General features: G+C 46.7%; 1 protein-coding gene and 1 non-coding gene across 2 annotated transcripts in view; one reads left to right on the top strand and one right to left on the bottom strand.

Annotated features, from left to right (window-relative positions):
- Positions 1 to 1,179: 1,179 nt before the first annotated feature.
- Positions 1,180 to 1,252, bottom strand: Trnaa-agc. The gene has a single exon. It is a non-coding gene; the product is annotated as a tRNA-Ala (tRNA).
- Positions 1,253 to 20,582: 19,330 nt separating this feature from the next.
- The window catches only part of LOC112565894 (heparan sulfate glucosamine 3-O-sulfotransferase 6-like), a 52,358-nt gene continuing 50,498 nt past the window's right edge, over positions 20,583 to 22,442 (top strand). The window contains 2 exon segments of the mRNA XM_025241766.1: positions 20,583 to 21,852; positions 21,855 to 21,975. Of these exon segments, the coding sequence (XP_025097551.1) occupies positions 21,324 to 21,852; positions 21,855 to 21,975 (650 nt within the window). The 5' untranslated portion in view covers positions 20,583 to 21,323.

Here is a 22,442-nt window from a genome sequence, read left to right as displayed (position 1 = left end):
GCCCTCTCCCCGGTAAACAGGACACTTCAAGATGGAGAGAGCAGAACCTCTGGAAGTCTGACATGCAGGTACAAATAAAGTGCAAATCTTCAGTTAGTTACCTGAGGCAATTTTAACCAAACATTCTACATGTTGTGACAGTGAATGACCTCAAGTCTATGACACTCGTCAACTTTTCTGTGTCAAACACACAGGTAACCTCACAAACAACGAGTACCTGTTGTGCGAGGGCGGCGCTAGACAAGTTGTCAAATCATCCGTGGAAAGAGTTTCGAACCCTCAACCTTATGAGTCTACCTACCTACCGGAAATGTTCTTGCTCTACTTCACATTCGGCATTCCCAGCCTCCAGCCACCCAGCCAACCAGCCACCCAGCCTCCCAGCCTCCCAGCCACCCAGCCTCCCAGCCTCCCAGCCACCCAGCCTCCCAGCTGGTTTTATCGATTTATTTCAAATTACTTCGAGCAAACACAGCTTTAAATCACTTTTGTTTAGCCGCCCATCCCTGCTCCAGCTGCAACCCCACCAACATCTTTGCCATACAGCGCACACTTGCCTCCCTCCATCACCAAGGTGTACCCCCAGCCAGACACGTAAAGTTCACGCATCTACTCACTAACACCCACATCGCTTGGCGAGGGCGCGGAGGTGGTGGCTGAGGTGAAGGCAAAGATGTCGGTCTATGTTTTATGATTCAATCATGCGAGGGCGCGCGCCTATTATATGCCTCGTCCAGCAGGCGGGGTGGGGAGGACTCCATGCAAGCTCCCCCCCCCCTTCATTCTGAGTCTTGCACGCTCCCTGACACGCCGATAGATGGCGCGATAGAAGGGAGCGAGGGGTCTGGCGATTTATCTATTGCTGTCCGCGAGACTTGTGGCCCGAGATTTGTTCTCGTCCCGTGAAAATAAAAGAAAATGTCAGAAAATGCTGAACGACACCCAGGGTCGGCCTCGGTGTGATTGTGATTGGATGCATGGAAGGGAAGAGATGAAGGACAAGGAACGGAGAGAAGAACGCGGGATGTATGTGTGTACGTGTGTGTGTGTTCCCTTAGTTTTCATCCCCTACTCTCTCTATTTTTCCGTCACATGTATGTCAATAAATATTAGCATTATTAATTGCGCCACGAGCCTACACCTTCAAAAAAAATTATGCACCCAGACAAAAACATGGCCTGGAGATGCGGGGTATCGATCCCCGTACCTCTCGCATGCTAAGCGAGCGCTCTACCATTTGAGCTACATCCCCAACTGAAGGCAGAAGGAGGAAAAAGGTATAAACAATAAGCCTGAGGCCTGCGTGCCGTGAGATTTCCCTCTGGGTACTAGGGCTGGAAGGACTGAATGTAGTCCCAACATCACTTGGGTCGATTTTGTTTCAGTACTCGGTGGTCACATGACTAACTGACTCGTGGAGAATATGTATCGCTAATGGACATTAGGAAAGCCCTCGCGATGAAAGCATTAGAAACAAATTACATCCATCAATCAGGGAATAATCAATCCTTCAGGCAATCATGCATCATTTCACGCAGTATGTTTCTGGACTCTTAAATTCCAATATTTCTTTTCTGTCGACTAAATCTCACACTGCACATGCGCCAAACGAGAGGGAGGAGGAGAAACAGCAAAGAAGCCGTCCTCCTTTATGGAAAAGCTCTTAAAGAAAGTTTAATTTCTTTCCGGGATTAAGTATAAAGCCGCAATACTTTTTTTTAAAAAAAATCTGACAGCATTCGGTGGAATATTGTGCTACACAGAGATGTCTGCTCCAACTGCAAGAGAGATTCTTTGAGAAAAAATGTTGTTTTATTATGTTTGTTTGTAAAGTTGGAATGAGGGGTGGGGTGGGTGGGGTGGGATGGGGAGAAGTGCCGAAGGGCTCGTGGAAGCTGGCAATGCCCACTAGGTACAGAAGCGTGCAGTGGAGGACACGAGTCAGTGAACCGAGACCGGAGTACAGCGAGCTGTGCAGCACGCGGCGCACCCTGCTCGTCCCAGCCTCGTCTTCACTAATGAGCTCGGCTTCCGCCGGAGCCTCCCTGCCTCAGATCTGCTCAAATGAAGCGTGAAGGCTTTTCGCATACTGCGCTGTCGTTCGACCGCAGCACCACGCGCCTGGCATCCGCTCTAGGCACGTGACCAGTTTCTAGTCACGTGAACAGCCTACGGTCGTCAGCGGGCAGAAGGACTCGGGAGATGAGGGTGAGGATACGAGGACCCAACCATCACAAAGTGACCACAGCCAGGACTCGCACTGCCTCCATGATGGAAGCTGAGATGACGATCTGCTTGTGAGATGAATGCACATGGGGAATATTGTGATTTTAAGAGAAAAACCGTCACTTGGGGAAAGTTTGTCATTACGAATCAGTGTGTACATCAACATTTCGCCACATAAACACTCATTTTTGCAGGTAACATGGCGCGTGGCAGGAACGTTGAGACGCTGAACCTTGCAGGGCAGGACAAAGTATTCGATGCTCAGCGATCCATGAATATCTGCTTCACCTGCGCCCTCGGTGGGCTGCATGAGCCTTGGTGATAAATATATAAAAAACTAAGTTGAACCTATTTCAGTTCGCCCCTAACCCATCTGCACGCGCACACACACACACACCTACACACATATACACATACACAACAAAACAATGTTTACTCAGCTGCTGTGTAGCACAATTAACTGGTCATCTCGATGGTGGCCCACCTGATGTAAGACAGGCCGGATGGGTGGCTCAGACAGAGTGATGGATGTTGCCGGACCTCATCACTTCCACCACCACCCCCTTCCAAGTCGTCCCCGTCGAGCGGCCGCGATGTTAATTAACCACCAAGGAGTCTACCGGATGCCTCCCTGACCCCTTTCCTGCCAGCAAAGAAAAGAACCCTGCTCGGGGGAAGCCTGTTCGTCGATGGAAGAGCCGGCCGCTTTGTTCACCGTAACAGCCAGACGCCCAGACCCACTGCAGGACATCCGGTGGCTTCTCTGGCTTCTGGCCACCCTGGAGAACAAACTGCTTTCTCCACCCAACAGTTAGGCAGTATGGTAGACAACGGAATCAGGGGAACTGTGGTGCTTGCAGAGAATATTGGACCAGAGCTTGGAGGCAGCCTCCATTAACACCAGGACTGTTATGGCTTCTGCTCTCTGCTTTACAATAACTCGGCGATGTCTCCCAGGCCTCGTGCAGTCCACACTAAGATATGTTCACACCACAGCATCGTGGGCTTTCCTCCAACATTTGTTTTAGTTGGTTTGTTCTTTGCTTCTCTCCTCCTGTCGTCTGCTTTAAAGCCCACCATAGAAGTGATGATAAGAAGTATTGCTGGGGAAGTTAGAGGTCTAGCGAGGTGAATTAAACGATTGACCCGACACCTACATAGGGTGTATAATGTATCGACGAAGCTCATGGCCTGTAGATAAAGAAAATATGAAGAGTCCATAGTCCGTAGATTAGAAAAATAAAGAGTTATAATTTCAGAGAAATGGAGACAAGTAATCCCATCAAGCGAGAAAACAAAAACAAAACCCAAGAAAATGGCCGAGACAAACAAGAACGAGAGAGAGAGGATTATTGTGAAGATGCTATCTATAGGTGGAAACGACTTGATGCCGTCCTCGAACAACCCAAGAACATAAAACAAAAGCAATAAACAACAGGAGAAGCAAAGTCGACACAAACAGGAACTATAAATAAATGAACAACAAACAGACATCGATAAACACAAAGAGCAGTTACCTCAAGAAGGGACATCACTCGTACTTAGCATATATTCCCAACCCTCCCACTGGCCGACAACTTCCCAACACCAAGCGTTTCCATGGAAACACTCCCTAACATCTGTGATGTTTATGTTTATCTCTTTCTGGTCATCAAAATGTTTGTTGGTGTGTATTTCCAAATCAGAGAGAGGCTGTTCATCTACACTTGGGGAATAATCCTCCTCATCAAGGCTCGCGGTTATTACAGATGGTGGTGTGACTGTGCAGACACAGGGTGATCCTCCCAGGTGTCAGACAGTATGTCCCCCACTAGCGGTACAAGCTTGTCAGGGTCCTGTAAATATTACTGAACAAGGAATTAAGTTAATTATCTCGCACCGCGTGCCAGCTGGGGAAGTGGATGGCAAATGTCATCGGTAAGAACTTGAAGGCTTGAAGGCCGAAGTCGAAATGACATGAGAGAAATACACAGAAAGAAAGAAAAAAAAACTTGTGCCCGTGTATGTGTGTGTGTGAGAGAGACAGAGGGGGGTATGTATGTGTGAAGAAGAGCGAGGAAGGGAGGGAGAGAGCACTTACAAGAAGCCAGCAAAATGGAGGGTTAACGACTGTTGTGTATTGAAGGACCCGCCAAGGAAGGTTTTAACGACAGCTAACACAATTCTCCTTCTTGCTTTTACTGCAGTCAAAGGGGCACAGGGGACAGCTAAAGGGACTTAATGACATCCAAGGACCAGGGGTTAACAGCGTTTTGTTCTACATCTCGCAGCGGCCGAGCCAGGAACGAAAGCGCCCCCGCCATTGTCGGAACGATAACTCATGGGTGCCATGAAGCACCGATGATGTCCCCTGTCTGGACAGCAAGTGCTCAAGGTTCGAGTCCTCTGAGACGACTTCACATTTCTTAAATGAGAATCTTCCATCTCCTGTATGTGCAGGGTCACGGTCCAGTAATATAACTGAATTTTCATTGCCGGGTGGGCGGTGTGTGCACGAGGCACGTGCAGAGATAATGAGCATTCATTTCTTGCATTTTTGCAATTGTTTTCAGTTTGTTTTATAGTTGACTGGCATTTTATTTTTCTCAAGACGAATCCTGGAGTGATCACAACCTCAATGCCCTGATGACGATTGACATCTAGCATGAGGCCTACATTACACGTGCTTCAAACAGTAAACTCTGAAAATTGTTGTCTTTCTTTTTTCCACTGCGCTACAATCTTTTTTGAGCCTTGATGAGTACTTCATCACGAGTTTCTAAACGCTGTGCTACCCATTCTAAATAGTGAACGATGTTTAAAAAATGACATTACTAAACATATTTAAGTCATGCCCTCGTTCTGAGATCCATTTCCATGGAGATGTCCAGTAGCATTCTTACCATCACGTAGTCTACTGGTCTCGGCCCTCGGTACGTGATTGTGTGGAGTAACTTGTGTTGAGCGCTCACGAGGTTTGCTACTTTCATTCTAATAGACTAATGACTGAGGTCACGTGATCAAGTTCCAGCGTGAGAGGCCAGCCATGTCCGTTTTCGTTTGCGCGTGCTCTGTAGCTGGTCTGCACAAAGTTGTTTGAATTCTGGCTGTACATACAGACATTTTTTTTTCATAAAGCAGTGAAGATGCAATACAGCAAAAAGTAGCCCTCTGACACGCCCCTCCCGTGACCTGAGTTCAAGATGGGGGCGAGGAAGTCAGAACGAGACAGTTCACCTCGGACTGACGGATCGCCTTACATCTGCCAAGCAGAACTTGCATCCCCCGTTTTGCTATCCTCTCTCCCCGTCCCTACCCCAGTTCCTCGTACCCTGCACATCTGTCGCCGAAGGTCACTGTTTACTGGTATCCACGTGGCGACCTCGAGACTCTCCCGGATATGACGTAGCGCACGAGCTGCGCCGCCAGCGCTCGCCGTGTGGCTGGCTTCTTGGCTGGAGATTAATGAGAAATAATCCGTACCACTTCGTCGCTGAGTCATTAAGGACAGAAATAATGAACCGCGGCTGCGACTGGTGAGCCTCTAATTTGCCGAAGCCTGGACTCTTCTTTCTTTGTCGTGTCAGGCCCAGGCTGCCCCTGCGTCAGCCATCTTGACAGATGAAGACGTGTACACGCCTGATGGCCTGGAGGCCTGGAGGCCTTGATACTTAATAAGTTTTCTTTTCCCCTTGCCTCCAATCCGCAGGAACAGCTGCTTTGTAGCCCCTTAGCTCGGCGACTGAGCCCCTGACGACACTACAATCATCTGAGTACAAGGCTACCTGTCTTGGTACCGGGATGATGGTCCATTCCCTATAACGGACTCAACTTCCTTTTTTCGTATTTAGTTTGATTTTTTTCTAGCTGAACAACCTTTGCTTTCCTGTCTGGATGTGGATGTGGATGCCAGCGTACGGACAGGCGGCAGTTGAAGTTTCTCGCAGTCTGCTCCGGCGAAGCAGGTCGCGAGGTCGGACCCATGCCAAGTCCAAACCCATTAGCACCAATCTTATGGAGAAAGGCCCCGCCCCTTCTCAGACTGTTTCCCAAACCCAAAATGCCTTGGAAGAGGTTATGACATGCGCAATTGGCTTTTTTCGGAACAGAAGAGTTTCAAATCTTTTTCCATGTCACACCCTTGTTTGAATATTGTTCCCATGTAACACCATTTCTTTCAATATTTAAACATTTCTTGTCTTGTCTGCAAGCCGGATGCTAGCAACTGAGGGTTAAACCAACAACATTTCGTCAGCTATCGTCTGTTTGTCCGATGTTTAACTTTTGTGACCACGGTAGGTTTCACAAGCCATACTAAGCACCCTCTATGTATATATATATCTCTAAGATAAAATTGTTGATAAAACTTATTTTGAAATACATTCAAGCTTATCACATTGATCAAGGGAATAGGGTAGGGAATCAAGCCAGGAAGCCAAGACCATGAAAACATTTCAGAATAGACACCTTGAGGGATGGTGTATACTGAATAAAGACAAGGTCCAACCTTCTCCCCAAAGTAAATAACTGCCCAAAGTTTGCGAAGGGGGAGTTTTACACACCAGTCTAAAGGCGACCTTTTCCTGGGGAGCACCAGAAGATCATGTCCCTCAGGAACCAAAATGTAATCATTCGATAAAACAAAAGTTTAAATGTTTGACATTTTGGAGACAGTAAATGTCGGAGACCTGAAACTTGAGGAAAAATAATAATTTTCCACTTTTTATGTATTTTTCATCTGTGTCTATTCTTCCTCAAAAGCCCCCTTTTTAAAAAATATATTTTCCCATCCATTTTTGCTTCCTTTTTGTTTTGTTTTTTTTTTTTTTTGTTTGATTTGTTTCATCATCTTCATCATCAAAACACAACTATGCAGTGTCATCAAGAGTATCTGTGTTCGCCACATATCTCCATGGGTTGTTCTGTCAGAAGACACTTTAATGAAATAGAGAAGATGAGGATGTCACTTCCGGTTCATGACAATGTATCGGGCTGTGTCCTGTCTACTGCTACTGCGCCATTTCTTCCTTCCATTCATGTGCGTGCATGCGTCCGTGCGTGTCTGCGTGCACTTCTGGAAGCTGGAAGCTGTTCTCTTTCGCAACTGGCTCTCACGAAATTGCTCTTGAGGGTCAGACACAGAGGAGGGCTGAGCAGTTCTTGAGTCGACAGAGGGCGGACCGGCCACAGCGATCCGGCTTGATCCGGTCAAGGCGAGGTCCTTGGGGCATATGCCCTCGCCACGACTGTGCCCCGAAAGCCGGATGATCTGCAAGCGACCCCGTCAGCCGTCCACAGCCATGAGCTACAGCCACGAGCAGCACAAGTGCTGAGTCACGTGGAGCACTTGTTAAAGGACCACTCGTGTCAACTGGAACGTGAGACTTAAATGAGCACTGAATGGTTTCCTCTCAAAATTTGGGTTCTAGAGAACCGTTTACATGTGCAAAACACAGGTCTGGCAAGTTTTACATCGAGACCACACTTGCCAATCGGCAAAATTGTTAAAGGCTACCCAGCAATTCTCGCCACTTGTAAAATGTGCCGAACTACGAGGCGAGCGAGGGTCAGTTGTTTTCATTCGTGAAAGAGTAAACAAACATCGTGACCTGTCCCAATGATGTGTTTAAAAATTATTTAGATTTTTTTTCAACCTTAGATTATGAGAGAAGATATTCAGCATATATTTTGTAAGCCAATCTTGCAAGTTCCCTTTCCCTTTCCTTTAAATCGATCTTTTAGTTGTGTGTGTGGAGCGAGGATGAGCACGCATCACGTGACAGGTGCCTGCCTGTCTATCTTCATCATTTAGCTTTCGCTCTAGTTTTTTGGGGGAGACTAACGAAGATGTGTGGCTGTGGTAAAGAAGAACTTTAGAATAGCCATCTTCTCTTCCCCCCCCTTGTTTCAGCATCATGGAACTAGCGGCTTAGTGCTCGGGTCAGTTCATGGAATGAGTGAATCGCATCACCTGTCAGCAGTCCGTTAGGAATACAGGATCGTGAGAAGACATTTCATGGCCTGGTTGAGATCTTCAATCTTCAGAGCAAGCCGCTGATGACAGGTAAACTTCCTGTGCCCTCCCAGCAGAGAAGTACCTGGAAAGGTAAAATAGCGGCGGACGGTGAAGAAAAACTGTTTTCCACTTGTGTTTTAGACACGCTGAGCCACTTACAAATTCTCTGAACCGCTAGGTTATGGTCGCCTCACCTGTGAGCGCTTAAAATCAAATGAATGGGGATGGTTGCAAGAAGTTTCAAGATAAGTTTTGATGCAGATGAATATAGAGAATCTTCTCGTATCACAGTGAAGCACAGTTTCTAAGTATCACGTGGTGTCAGACACGGCCCGCGGGCCACATCCGGCCCCGTCTCAAAGTTTACCTGGCCCGTGAATTTTAGTTAATCATTGTTAAAGGCCCACAGACAAGAGGAGACAACCACAATAAAGTTCACGTGGAACATAACAAGCGATGTGATGATGTCAGGTGCAATAGCTAAAAATAGCTATGACACAATCGCGGTTGTGCTCCAGTAGCTAAAAATAGACTCTCGTGCAATAACATTGCATGGCATGACAAATAGAACTGTTTCGCCTGTCACATGATGATCTTGCTTTGGCTGCTGACCTCGGTACAAAACGATGCTTTACACGGTGACTGGCTGTCCATCCAATGATTGGGGGATGTTTGCAAGCTTGGGGTGGCGAAGGGGAGGGTTGTGTGTGTGTGAGAGAGAGAAGGGGGTAGTAGGTGTTGGCTCAACTTGTTGCATCACGTGTAAAGGAAGCTCTGTCAATGTCGTGCTGGCCATGCTGGCATGCTCTCACACCTCCTGACTGCAACAGATATCAGTGTCGGGACCCGAGCTTTGCCAGAGGCCGACACTTTAAGCTCCATCTCCTCCGCTCTTGGCGCTTCCTTCATCCTCCCTCTGTAGATGTTGACATGAGGATGAGTTCTGCTCCACCAAGCGGTTTCTCAAAGCGAGATGTAGAGTTCATGTCAAGAAACACTTCATCAATGAGAAAGATAGGATCGGCGATGGATGAGAGGATATTTTTGGTTAAAAAAACCGAACCTCTAATCAATACACTTGACGCACTCGTATCAAAAGTGGGAAAAAAGCTTTTGATTCTGAAGTTCGAGAGGATGTTCCCTTGGTGAGCAATGGTAAGCTGTGTGTATGTGTGTGTGTGTGCGCGCGCGTGCACACACCCTGTGATATTATGGGAAACGTGGCCTCGGCAGGTCATCGCAAGAAAGAATTAGTCAGGGTGGCTTTCAGCTGGTGTGATGAGGGTGGGTTGGTTGTAAACAGTTCTAGTTTCTACTTGCAAGGTAATTACACCCATGAATTTCCTTTGCTTTCAGAAAGATCGCAGTCTGGAGTGACACGAAAATGCTTTTACTAGTGACATGCGTCTGTTGGTGACAAATGGAGGTTGCTAATGACAACAGCCTGTTGACAAATTAACCTGTCGCTTAGCGACCACTTAATATATGCAAATCTTAATCATTATTTAGTACTTCTGGATGTTTGTTAGCATTGTTGTAATGGTTGGTAACATGAATGCGGACAGCGATTATGTCTTCATTAATTATTATTATTCTTCTTGCTTTTTTTTTTTTGGTCGTGGAGGAGATGTCTGGCCCAGGACATCGGACTGTAAACATTATCTGCGGATATTACCAAGCTCTATACTCAAGCCAGCAGTCTCTACATCCGGACTGAGCCTCCTGCTTTCTGAAGGGTTGACAGGCGAGCGATGTCGAGGGTGGCTGCTGCAGACAGTGCCATCAGAAGGCAGGATGACAGATGCTGGTCGCAGTGCATTGTGGGTGGACATCACTATTTCCCGTCCTTGCAGCCTGACCACCGCGTCCGCTTGTCATCTGTCTTTCTGTCTGTCTTCTGTGTCAGAGGGGCTACCACAACAACTGTCTTTTATTTTTAGCTGTTTGTTTTCTTGTAGGCATTGTTTTTAAGAGATATTCTATGATTTCTGATTTATCTCGGTATTCTTCTGAATTATATATGTGTATTCTTCTGTTCTGCGTTTATTTTTTCTTCTTTTTCCTCTTCTTCTTTCTCTCTAATTTTATTTCTCTTCCTTCGTATTCTTACGTGCCTTCATCATCTCCCTTGTACTCACCGACCGTTTTTACAAGGATCATTATCGCTGGAACTTGTTCCAGGATTTTTATATCGCGAGTATAATTCTTCCCATCAAAGACTCCACTCATTTTTCACCTTTTTACAAGCCCTCCCAGAAACATCCCCCAAAACTTATTGACGCCGCGATGAAGAGGGAGAGAAATTGAAGCCAAGATAACTCTGCCGACTGCTTAAAAACGGTGAAAGAGAGAGGAAGAGAGCCGTTATTTTATTTTAGCAATTCTGGGTTGCGAGGTAAGATTGAGGTCTCGCTTGGGGTTAGGGATGTGCGGTATCATCAAGTCATCATTTCTGACATTTCACTCCCCTTCCCAGTTCTCCTCTTTGTTCCTCTGTCTTTTCTTCCTGTCTTTGTGCGCGCTGTAGTGTTCGTGTGCTAGTGACCCTCCTTCGCCTCCAACCCCGTGGACGGAAGCGTTGTCCATGTTCATGTTTGAAGACAATTGATAATTCAGTAAAAATTCGCCATTTTCGAATATGAAAACATAAGCAACACAGAGAGATTCGTTTATTTTGCCCCTCGTCTTGAAAAAGGAAACGTTTGGTAGACTTCGAAGAATATTGGAATGAAAACGGCATTAAAAAACAAAACAGAGGGATTGACAAAAACAATGTCCAATGAATTCGGCAAATAAATGGCCTATGCGGTCATCAAGTAGCTAGAAAGGGGTTACAGCATTTATTACAATGAATTGAATGCTGGTTCTAGTGTTGGGCTCTCTGGAAGAGAGAGAGAGGGAAAACTAAAGTGAGAGAAAAATTCTTTTGATCCTACTGCGTCTGTTTGACTTATTTGGAAGGGACGTAACTTTGGGGAGAAGGGGCGATAAATGAGATTGGTGGAGGCTGAAGACATCACCTTGAGAACGAGGAGTTTGTGTCCTGAGAGGGGATGGGACCCTGCAATCTTCACCTCAGTGAGGACAAGAGAGAGGTTTACGACCTCGCCACTAGGCTCCTCAATTCTGCTGTCAAAAAGGCTGCTCTTGTTATTGTCTGCCCCTGGAAATATTAGTAGGTGTGTTCCAGTTCTTCCCCTTGGGACTGATTATTGCATGTCGACGTGGAAGATGAGTGAAAGTTTGCTTGTCGACATTGGCTATGTGTCAATGAAGCCTCTTGGTCTCCATTGCTGCAGAAAGGCCAGAGTATCTTATCTTTCTTGCCCAGCTATGTTTTAATTTCTTTGCTGGCACCTGCCCTGACTATTTCTCTGGACTGCTCTTCCTTTACCTCCCAACTACAGAAAAAACGAATGAAAATTCTGCTGTCACAGAGTTAACCAGTTCATCCCTTACCTTTTACAAAGCTGAACTTCTCACCGCAGACAGAAGAGAAATGCTGTCTGTCAACAAAAATAATAAACGTTAAAAGGTAATTGTATGACCTTTCGGATGTTGGGGACTGAAGAGCTAGTAACTATATTTTCCAGCCTTTTTGTGAGCTTTTCTCTATCTCTAATTTTTCCTCAAGCCTTGTAATGGTGCCATACATCCCTTCCACAGGTAGATCAACCTATAAAAGTACACTGCACCACAGGGGAATGGAACCGCCTACCTTCCCACATCAGATGCTCCACCTACTCATTGGGTAAAAGTCAAAACCTTATGTCCAGCTTGGTAATAAAGCAGCTCATCTCTCGTGACATTTTTGATATGTGCATTTATGTTGATAGATGTTCAAAGCTCCACTGGATTTGAATTTTAGTGAAATTAGAATCCACACACCTCCTCCCATCCGTGGTATTTCTTTAAAAAAAATAACAGGCAAATGGCTGCTCATTTTGTGACAGATTAATGACTGCTCCCCCGTTCTATTAATCTGTCAGCAACTTTGAGCTTAATTTCATGCGTGGTTTGGACGAGTTTCAAATTGCAGGAGGCTTCCTCCTCGACCAGGAATCGGGCGGCTTTCCATTCGAGACTTCCTCGGCGCGTCATGTCACGTGATCACCCATGGAAGGCACATCCGCGGTGAGGAAATGCATGTTCATTGGGGCAGAATTCATCTTTACACCACTTTTTTTGTTTCTCTCTCTCTCGCTCGCTCTTTGCACCTGTCCCCCAGGGCATGCAGCACAATGCCATCAGAATTGTCCGGTGGCCGCAGTCCATGCAGCACGCAAAGCACAACAGCAAACAATCCCCGGCATCGATCCCAGCATCATTAGCTGCAGCCGTTGTCAAATTCTCATCTGGAGGCGACATCTGCATTAGCATCTCTCAAAATCCGCCAAGAGTCTTCAGTAAAACATCACCTCTTCAAAACATCCCTCGCCCACCCCAACCCCCGCAAAAAAAAAGTGTCCTTCCAAAGCTGAAGGTTTAACTGAGGTCACATCCCCGAAAGCCACCTCTTAATTCTACAATTTTTTAAAAAAGAAATTACAGTTTCTTAAACTAAGCTTCCTTTATAATAGACCTTCGTAAATGTTTTTGTTTTCGGGACTACTTTCCTCTGTTTGTCCCTTTTTCACAAACCTAGTGAACAGAAAAATATGGCGCACCATTGCTGGTCCAATTCTGTTTTGTTCACAGTTACAATTGTCCTGAAGGCTCTTCGTCTCTTGTATTTCAAAGACAGCCATGCTTAATTTGTTTTCCTGCAAATTGTAAGTTCTCGGGCTTTGTGACCTATGGTGTTGATGAGGCCAGAAGCAAGGGTGGGCTCGTTTGATCTTCCCTTGCTCGTTTCTCGGCCTGCTCACCAGGTGATTGGCAGTCCCCAGCCCAACCATCACCCTGGCCTGTCACCTTTTAACACTTTTTTCTGTTGTTTCGTGTAGAGAATGTCAAGCGGCGGCAGCGGAGCGATGACAAAAGTTTTCGCTGGCATCGCTCGGACAGGATAATGAAAGTGTCTTGAAAGAACTGTCGCAGGCAAGACCTTTGGCTGAACTTCTCTCGACTTAATCAAACGAAATCCCAGCAGTCCACCGGTAAGGTTTAACGAAGGTATTCACGGGTATGATTACACGTATCACTCCGGTGGACAGCCGGCCATGCCCACAACGAGGCGAGCGACAGCCGGAAGGAAGATTAGCCTCCCCTGCCAGGGGCACGTCTGACGCTGGAGTTACTGCCCGCAGGGTGCAAATTGTGTGATGAGTAGAACAATGAGCGAGGCAGGGCCAGCCCCTGGTCAGGAGAGACATGCAGGGTCTCGAGAAGCGAGACGGTCGTCGTCGCATTACCCAAAAGGGTAATTTGATATGCCTATGGTTGCCACCGAGCTGCCACCCCCTCCTGGCCATCTTGAATAGGGGACAGAGGGAAGGATAATGGTTGTGAAAAACAGAGATGAGTTTTCCGGATGAAAGTCGGTCACAGGAAGAGACTGGTCGTAAATGCAGTCACAAACAGGGCTCGACCACACTCTCGCAAAACAATTAACTGTTAAGATTCTTATTTGTCTGTTTGACTTTTTCTTTCTTTCTCCATTTTGGATAGACAATGTCTAAATTAATGTAAGGTTTGACAATTTAGCATTTTTGTCTCCCACAGTATATTTCCAGCACCAGTGGTATTTCCGGTACAGTGGTATTAAATTAAATCAAATAAACGAACGAAGTTGCGAGAAAGAAAGAAAACTTTCCATGTGGTGTTCAAATGTTAAAGACCATTTTAACAAGGGTAGAGGCGGGAGGTTGGAGGTTATACCAATGAAGACTGACCAACCTCACCCTTTGTGACCTCAGGGTCACCGCTAACGAACTGCAGACAAACCGACCATTGCCCATCCACCCCTAAAGGCTCTGTGGTGAAAAGTAAACAAGCAAACCTATTAAAGTCTTCGTGGACGGTTGAAACAACCATTCTAAAAGCAAATTATTGATTTCGCGCCATTCAAAATGTTAAAACATTGTGGAAGCAAGTAAAATAACTTTAGCCTAGGTCAGGGGTCAGGAAAGTTCGGCCAGCCAACACAACCGCAGATTTCAGCAAATCTTAATGCTTTTCTCATAGCAATATAAATGTGTATTCAGTGAATAACAATGACCATGACATAAATTTTGAGGGACAAGCAAGGAAAGTCCATTACGGGAAAGACAGGACAGATACGAATGCATGTCGGACTAGACACGTCCACTTCCAGTCGGCTGCCCGCGGCCTGTATGGACAACTCTGTATGTGACCTTTACCCTAAGCCGATGGTAGCAGACCATTTCCGGTTTAATATTGGTTTTTAATGTGTGTAGAATCGACATTACTCGGTACCTCAGTGTGTAGGTCAGGTCTACAAGTGTCCAACATAATTCTTTCATGGATTTCCGAAGGATGAGCATAGGATAAAGTATCTGGTTGGTAAAAATTCGTTTGAGTTTATGAGTTTATTTGTGCAAGTGTTAGCATGTCTGGGCGTGTAGCATGTGTGAAGACACTTTGTACATCCCTAACAGCTAAATATTATTCATATAATGCATTACCGTTTCTGTGCCAAACATTCTTCATATGTATTCTCCACATGCGTCTACGAGTCTTGAATATTTTGATGACTTGATATTCCATGTGCCACAGAAGCTTGTGTTGCCCTCAGGATGACACTGTGATACTCTAAAAGACAGCCAGCAGACAAACTTTAAATTCTTGCACACAAACAAACAACAAAAATAGAAAATCAAAAACAAACAAACCAAACCAAACAAACAGTCGTAAGTCACGATGCCAAACGTTTCTAAACTGATCCTATTTAGCACCTAGCCCGCTTCCATCAGCAGGTTCTCATCCACCATCAACCTCCATGAAGTGATACCTAGTGGTGTTCAGTTCAGAACACAGCCAACACCCCTTCCCTCTCCTCCCAATCAAATTCGCGACATGGAAATGTTGTTGTGAGCCTGCTTTTCCTAATGAGGCCCGATTTAAATTGATTAAACGTCCAAATATTTCTTCTCCCATTTGTCACTGTAATGAAAGTGCCTCTTAGCGTTTGGCGGCATATTCATCGGCAAGTCGATCCCCAGACCATCTGAAACCGAACCCTGCAGGGCTTGAGAACTTACTAGCCTGAGTGTCTGCAGGCCAAAACTCCTGTAGCGAAATTTTCAGAACTTATCTACTCCAAATGGATGTAGGTACAAGGACGGAAAAAGCCGGGTGGGTCTCCGCAGGAAAATGCCTCAGCCCCGAAGGACTTCCATGCTTCCAGAAGGCCGCCATGAACTCTGCATCCCAAAACCATCTTTCACCCTCCGAGTTGAAGCTTCTCACGTATTCCTACCAATTAAAGCTTTTCACAGGCCAGTTACGGTTCCCCCCCGGGGGGCAAGAACTGCTGTCAGTACTTCAGCACGGGTGGACAATGTGAAACGCACGAAAACGAGGCTCTACATGCGCCATGTCCACCGAGTCTGACACTATGCTAATGACCACAGACGCTCAGCTGAAGGATGAGCCTCCCTGACCTCCCCACCCACTGAGTTCAGTAAAGGTATCTACAAATACCCTCTCACCATCCCTCACACGACATCGATGGGTTTTAACCCCTTATGCTCTATTTTGTCAGTTCCAGTTGAGCAGTAAACTTCGCCCACGTGAGTGCCTAATCTGGTGTTTAACAAGCCCGCTATGAAATGTTAATGAATCACACGCTTGTCTTCACTAGTCTTCTCTCCTCAATTAGAACCCTCGCGCTTGTGACTGCACTCGGCAGGACAAGTCTTCCTCTTGGAACCTCGGCGAAGTTTATTTTAAAAGTTTATTTTAAAGTTTACTTAAAATATATACACAGCCATACCGAAGATACACTAAATAAGTGTTGAAAATAAAGCAGTGAATTGAATCAGAGAGTCGCTGCTCAGTTTTGAGAGGTAGCTATCCAAGTGAGGGACTTGGGGACTCGTAACCGTCCAAAATGTTCTCTTGCCAGCTTCCCCCACAAATCGCTTGGATAAAAGAGGGGGAAAGCGAACTGAGGTCTGTCATTAGAGGAGAGTGCCATCTGATGGTTACTGGCGGTGACACGGACACCACTGTGGCACAACGAAGGGTCTGACAAAGACTTTTCCAAGTTTGGCGAGTCTGGCTGTCAACCTTGTCAACAATGATGCATCGGTGTTTACAGAAACTAGCGCCTCTGTCGCAACATTATTTTACTATCTCTACCCTCACTCAGAACTTTTTTCGAAACTTTTGAAAATGGGGAGGTCATGTGGGTGGCTTGATCGCCAGTGTCGTGCTGGGTGGGAGTTGAGGGGAGGTAATTTAAAATGGAACAAGGATGCGAGTAGTCTTTCTTTTGAATGTTAAAAAGTAAAAGGAAAACAGGGAAGCTGTTTGGTAAGGAAACAGGACAATGAACCTGATTTTCACCCCAAGATTTTTTTTTTTTTAAGGAGGCGCCACAAGGGACACAATTCGCATTTACAACAGGAAAGGGATTTTACTCGTTCATCGCGTGAGACGGAAAGAACTTAATTGATGAGAGTTGTCCCTTGGCGCTTAGGGAAAGCACGGCCTATGCCACATCAAGGTCCTTGAGAACACCCCTCCTTTTTTTTTTTTTTTGGCAGAGAACTCTCCAGCACCCACTTTACATTTTGTAACTTTCAGGAATCTTGAGGACAAAATCAGATGAAGAGACAAACGAATGTCGTTGTCATACAGTAAGTCCCTCGGACCAAAGTTTCCCTTCAGTTCCATGTGCATCACCATGGACAGCAGTAGTTCACAAGCTGTCGCACTCAGGACTGGAACCTCTAGATTATGTCGACCTCCAAGACTCTTTGATTACCGAGCCAGCAACGATTCCGGTCCACAGCTAACCCCGGTGTAACTACAACCCCTGAACAAGCTCCAAAAATAATGAGCACTCCCTGTCAGTGGCGCAGTCATGTCGCACGAAGAATGTGCACTAAGGGGTAAAATCAGAAGTTCTCGATTACTTTAATCAAATTGTGTCCTGATGGTCTGAAAGTCTGGTTCATTTGGTGACAGGGATGGGTGGCAGTGAAGGGGAGGATGAGAGAAACAAACCCTCGCCCGCACACCAACACCCGAGGGACTGCGACAAGGAGTAGAAGAGGCTTAGCTGAGACCCCAGGCCAAAAACTCGGGCCCCTCTGCTTGAAAATTGCGTTCTGCTCGCACGTGCTCATGCATGCGCGTTCCTCGTTGCTGCACCCTCCAAAACGGAGGCTGAGTCGCAGCTAATTGATGACCCGTGACCTGTCGCGCGGCTCTCGCACGTGCTGCTCGCGTGTCACAGGCTACCACGTGACCAAGTGACGACTCCGGCGGGAGAGCAGCGCGCCCTGTCTGGCCTGTGTTGTTTTTTTCTTCCTCCCTTTTTCTTTTGCACCTTTGAGCAACGGAATTTCGTGCCATGTGTGGGCCACGTCATTTAAAATAAAGATGAAAACTGGACAAAAACTTCCACTGAGGCCGAAGAGATCGAGATAACACACCCTCGGCAACAAAGGGGAAAACCTGGAGGTCAGAGTGTTCGGAGCATGCGCAGAAGTCTGTATATCGAATTGGTAAAGTCTGGGTCCTCATACATTTTCTGGACCCATTGGAACTGCCGGAGGGACCAGTCAGTCCCAGACTTGAAGGCATTCAGCGAGCACCACAAGGTCCGCAAGGGAGCGGAGGACAGGCCAAGATCGGACCGAAGATGGACAGAAGAGATATGAAGACGAACAACAAACAAACCGAGGACGGACTGCCCACACACCAGATCGATTCAACATGGCCAACGTCTTTCGCATGTTGTCCACGCGCCGGCAATCCGATAGGTAATAAAGGCAGGCAACCATTAGCCTTATTTCATCAGGGAGATGGCTCGCGTTCGGATCCGGCGGTCATTAAGGGGCGGATAATTAGGACAGAACGTTAAACTCAGCCTTGTGAAAGGAGAGACGAGAGGAGGGTGGAGTTGGGGGAGGGGAAAAGGCGTTAGCATCTGTAGCCCATCGCGGGTGCTGCCGTCTATAACTCTGCCGAGGGTTCGTTTGTCGCATTGCAAGAGTTCAGTCCCGATTAGCGAGGCTAAAATGAAAGCTAAAATTACAGGCCGCAGCAAGGGCTCACTTGTTCACACACTTTTTTCTAGAAGATGGAATTTCTGTGACTGACATTTATACAGACAAAACGAATATTTTAATTTCCTTTAAAGGCTTCTAATGAACTCTGGACGCACAAACCTGAGAGAAAGAGAGACAAAGGTTGGGAACAAATGTTGATAAACTTATTAATATCATTATTATTTGCCGCAAAAGTTTTTTCTTCAGAGAAGAGTGACAGGACGGGGGAAAAATTTGCAGATACAACTGAAAACACAACAAGCTCTATATTAAATATAAAAAAGAACCAAACATACGATATCAGAAATACCGTACCGTCGACAATACTAAAAATCCACAACATAAATTTCAGCAAAATTTTAAGCTTCTAAGACATTTCATATACATCACTGATTCTGAATTTGTCTGATTTTTCATAAATATGTCGTTAAACTGCTATGTTTTGTGGCTATTTACTTTGTAGCACTTTGTCCAAACCCATGACAACACTTTGTCCGCTGATTCCACAAACATCCTCAAGTACCGCAATCCTCGCCACACAAGAGTTGCTTCCCTTCCCCCGACTGCCCGTCCAGCACCACGCGCGAGCAAGTCATGCCAAGATGTCATGCCAGGATGTCATGCCAGGATGTTATGCCAGGATGTCATGCCAGGATACTTTGCATGACATTTCACGAGACCCTAACACACTGCACATTTGCAAGAAGTCTGGTGCTGTTTGCTTTATACACCACACAGCATGGGCCGGCATCGAGGCGAAGTTCTTCATCCCCTCGGGTGGTTTGTGCGATAGGGAGTTGTTTGAGGTGGTGTGGTGATGGTGGTGGTGGTGGAGTGAGGGCCGTAGAGGGTAATGATAGAAAAGAAGTACCCAAAGTACCGAAGATTAGTTCTGTGAACGGGTGTCAAGTTAAGACAATTTTATAAAGATTAATATTTTTTAAGTAATTTTATTATATTCTTAATGTCCCTTTTGGGGGTGAAGGAATAAAAATATCTTCTTAAAAGAAAGTGTGATCTGCGATGAGATGTGAACCCAAGATCAAACGATTCCCACAGATGCGATGACATCCGAATGTTTTTCAAAACCACCCGCAGAAGGTGAAAGTTCACATACTGATTCGAAGCAGCAGACGTTATGTTGACAGAATATTTATTTATAGTATCAAGAATAAATTGTAGTTTGAATTATCAAATAAAATGTTAACATATATTTAACTTTTATAATGTTTTCTAATACTTGTATCTAAGTTTATCATGTTCCTAACTGCCGAAATCTTTCTCGCTGGATGCTGGCTTCTCCCGTCACCTACCCGCTTCTGTACCGTAAACTACAGATGTTGACAGTTATGTTAATGAGTAAATAAATATGTTTCTCTAAGTTTTCATCCAAAGTTCAAAATTCCTGGACGAGAGCTCAGTAATCTTTGGTGTCAGCGCATGAGCGTCCTGTGGGCTTGTCATCACTGCAGACATTATTGTAGTCAGATGACTGGGCAAAATATAACCAGAAATAATTAAGTGTTCATCGCTTAATGATTGATGTAATTATCAGGTAATGAACACCAGGAATTATGACATACAGTAAACACTTATAACATTTCTGAGAGGGAAATGAGTGTGAGCGTGCTTGTGCGTGAGAGAACGAGAGAGAGAACGAGAGAGAGAACGAGAGAAAGAGAGAGGTAAACGAACATGTGTCTCAATGTGTTATGGATTACGGCTCCTGTCGAGCTCCCCCCACTTCCTGTCAGTGAAACACGCGATCACTATCACACCACGATCACTATCACATCACAGTCGACCAACGACAGTAAGACAGACGTCAATAACGCCGCTGACATCCACCACGGCGACTACCTTCTGGCGTCAGCAGCAAATCAAAGCTCACCGCCTCACTTGACATACCCTGGTGTACAGCTGTGCTCTCACCTTGTCTACCTGTCAATCACCAGCACCGCTCCACCCCTCAAACACCTCCCCTGCTGCGTTCCTCCACCCTTGCAGTTGCGAAGTCACTCGCGCGCGAAATGGCGCCAGCCAGCGGCAACTGTCGTCTGCTACCCGCCGACCGCGCGCACCTCATTCACACGGCCGCGCACACTTTGGAGGGGCGTGCCCAACCAATCAGGAGCGCCGCTGCAAGTCACGTGCTCAGCCAGCCTGTCAATGCTGGCGAACGCCTTTTTCATGCGCTGGTGTACATGGTGGCGTCAGGATTCGAGTTTGATGGGAGTTCGGTGTGTCGAGGGTGTGTCGTGTGTTTACACTTCCCGCAAACTTCGCTCTCGACAGATTTCTAACAGGGACCAACAGTCATCTAGCTGTGATACTGGATTTAATTTATGTGAGAAGGAAAAAAATGCAAGCAATATCTCCCACGTACTCAAGTCTGAGTTTTTTCCCAAACATCGGATATTAATCGTAAGTCAAGACAGTTCCACGTTGCTAGTGGAAAGAAAGTTATTTCGCTGGTAAGACAAAATTTCAAAGGATCGCGGCGAGGAGAAGTGTACCTGAACTGCACATGTGCGTCAAAATCATGGGGACTAAAGCCATAACATTCCGATTACAGGTTGGCCCTCGGCTAGGTCGACGAACAACATCTTGAGCTGGACGTTGGAACATCAGAGAAGTTCCTGACCCTCCTGGGGGATCAGGTGAACCTTTACACCACCCCTCACCTTTGCCAGCACGTCATCCTCGGCCGTGCAGCAACCGCCACGATGCGGCAGCGTCGGCGGGGGTCAGTATGGTGATGCAACTGGCACGGCGACGGTTGGGATGCAGACGACGCGAACTGGCAGCGATGACCAGCATCAGCTGCCTCCTCTTCCTGGCTCTCTACACGGTCGGTCTCACCTGGTGCATGGCGCTCCCACAGTGGCTGCCCAACGACATCGCCGTCATCGCAGCTGATGGAGATGTCAACGCTGGCGACTTGTCACTCGGTGCTGTCCGGAAGCTGCAGCACGATGCGGCGCGGACAGGTGCACAACGGTGATGGAGGAGAGGGCGGGGTGGGCGCACGTGGGTCGTCGTTATTGTCGCCGCAGGTCGATCCTCACGCCGTGCCCAGACACTTACGGACTTTGCAGTCCTCTCGCACCAGGGACGGGTACGATACGGGTATTCAGGGTGGCTCACTGTCCAGCAGCGACGGGGACCATCCGCAGCAACAAGACATTCAGGCCAAGCTGTTGCTACAGAATCAGCTTGAGCAGCAACATCCCCAACAACCACAACGACCTCAAGGCGGGACTTCCAGCGAAGTATCCGCCATCTACCTCGACGACGAAACCAACGAGGAAAGTGAAGAAGGGTGGGCCTCCCCCACGGGCCAGGAGTACCTGGATGGCCCCGGGGTAGGGGGAGCCGCGTACGAGAAAGACAACGTCAGTCTCTCGATGATGCTGGACAGGCGCCTACCCAGGGCTATTATTATCGGGTGAAAAAAGCGGGTACCCGCGCGCTTCTGGAGTTTCTCAGGATTCACCCGGATGTCCGAGCCCCTGGACCAGAGCCGCACTTCTTCGACAAGAATTACAATCGTGGATTAGACTGGTACAGGTGAGAGCCCTCGTCACCTTCAGTCTGTCTGTGTTCTTCGCCCAACCACACCACACGAGTATCAAGAGCTCTAGGGGAAAGATCACATGTTTCTTTTGTGTATGTGTGTGTGTGTGTGTTTTTCTGTTCGTCCACATGTATCTTGCTCATCTCACATTATTGTTCTCTAGCATTTCCTTCGATGCTAGTTTTCCCCTGTTATCGTGTTGTGTTGCTGTCCGAGTGTCTGTTGGAGTGTTCGACCCGTCTTATTCATTCTGACACCACTATCATCCCTCATATTATCTCCACCCTCCGCCATCCCCCCCATCACGCTGATCAACAATGCTTCCTTCAAACTATTATGTGCATGCTGGCTTCACGAATAGGGTGGGCTATATTTTGTCTTGCCTGGAGGGTTTCACTGGCCGGCCCTGTCTCTACTTTATCGCGACATGCCATCCAGACAGGCTAATCAAGCTCGGCGA

Source organism: Pomacea canaliculata, linkage group LG1 (assembly GCF_003073045.1).
Source record: "Pomacea canaliculata isolate SZHN2017 linkage group LG1, ASM307304v1, whole genome shotgun sequence".
In the NCBI taxonomy this organism is placed as follows: domain Eukaryota; kingdom Metazoa; phylum Mollusca; class Gastropoda; order Architaenioglossa; family Ampullariidae; genus Pomacea; species Pomacea canaliculata.
This window is presented reverse-complemented; position numbering and strand designations above follow the sequence as displayed.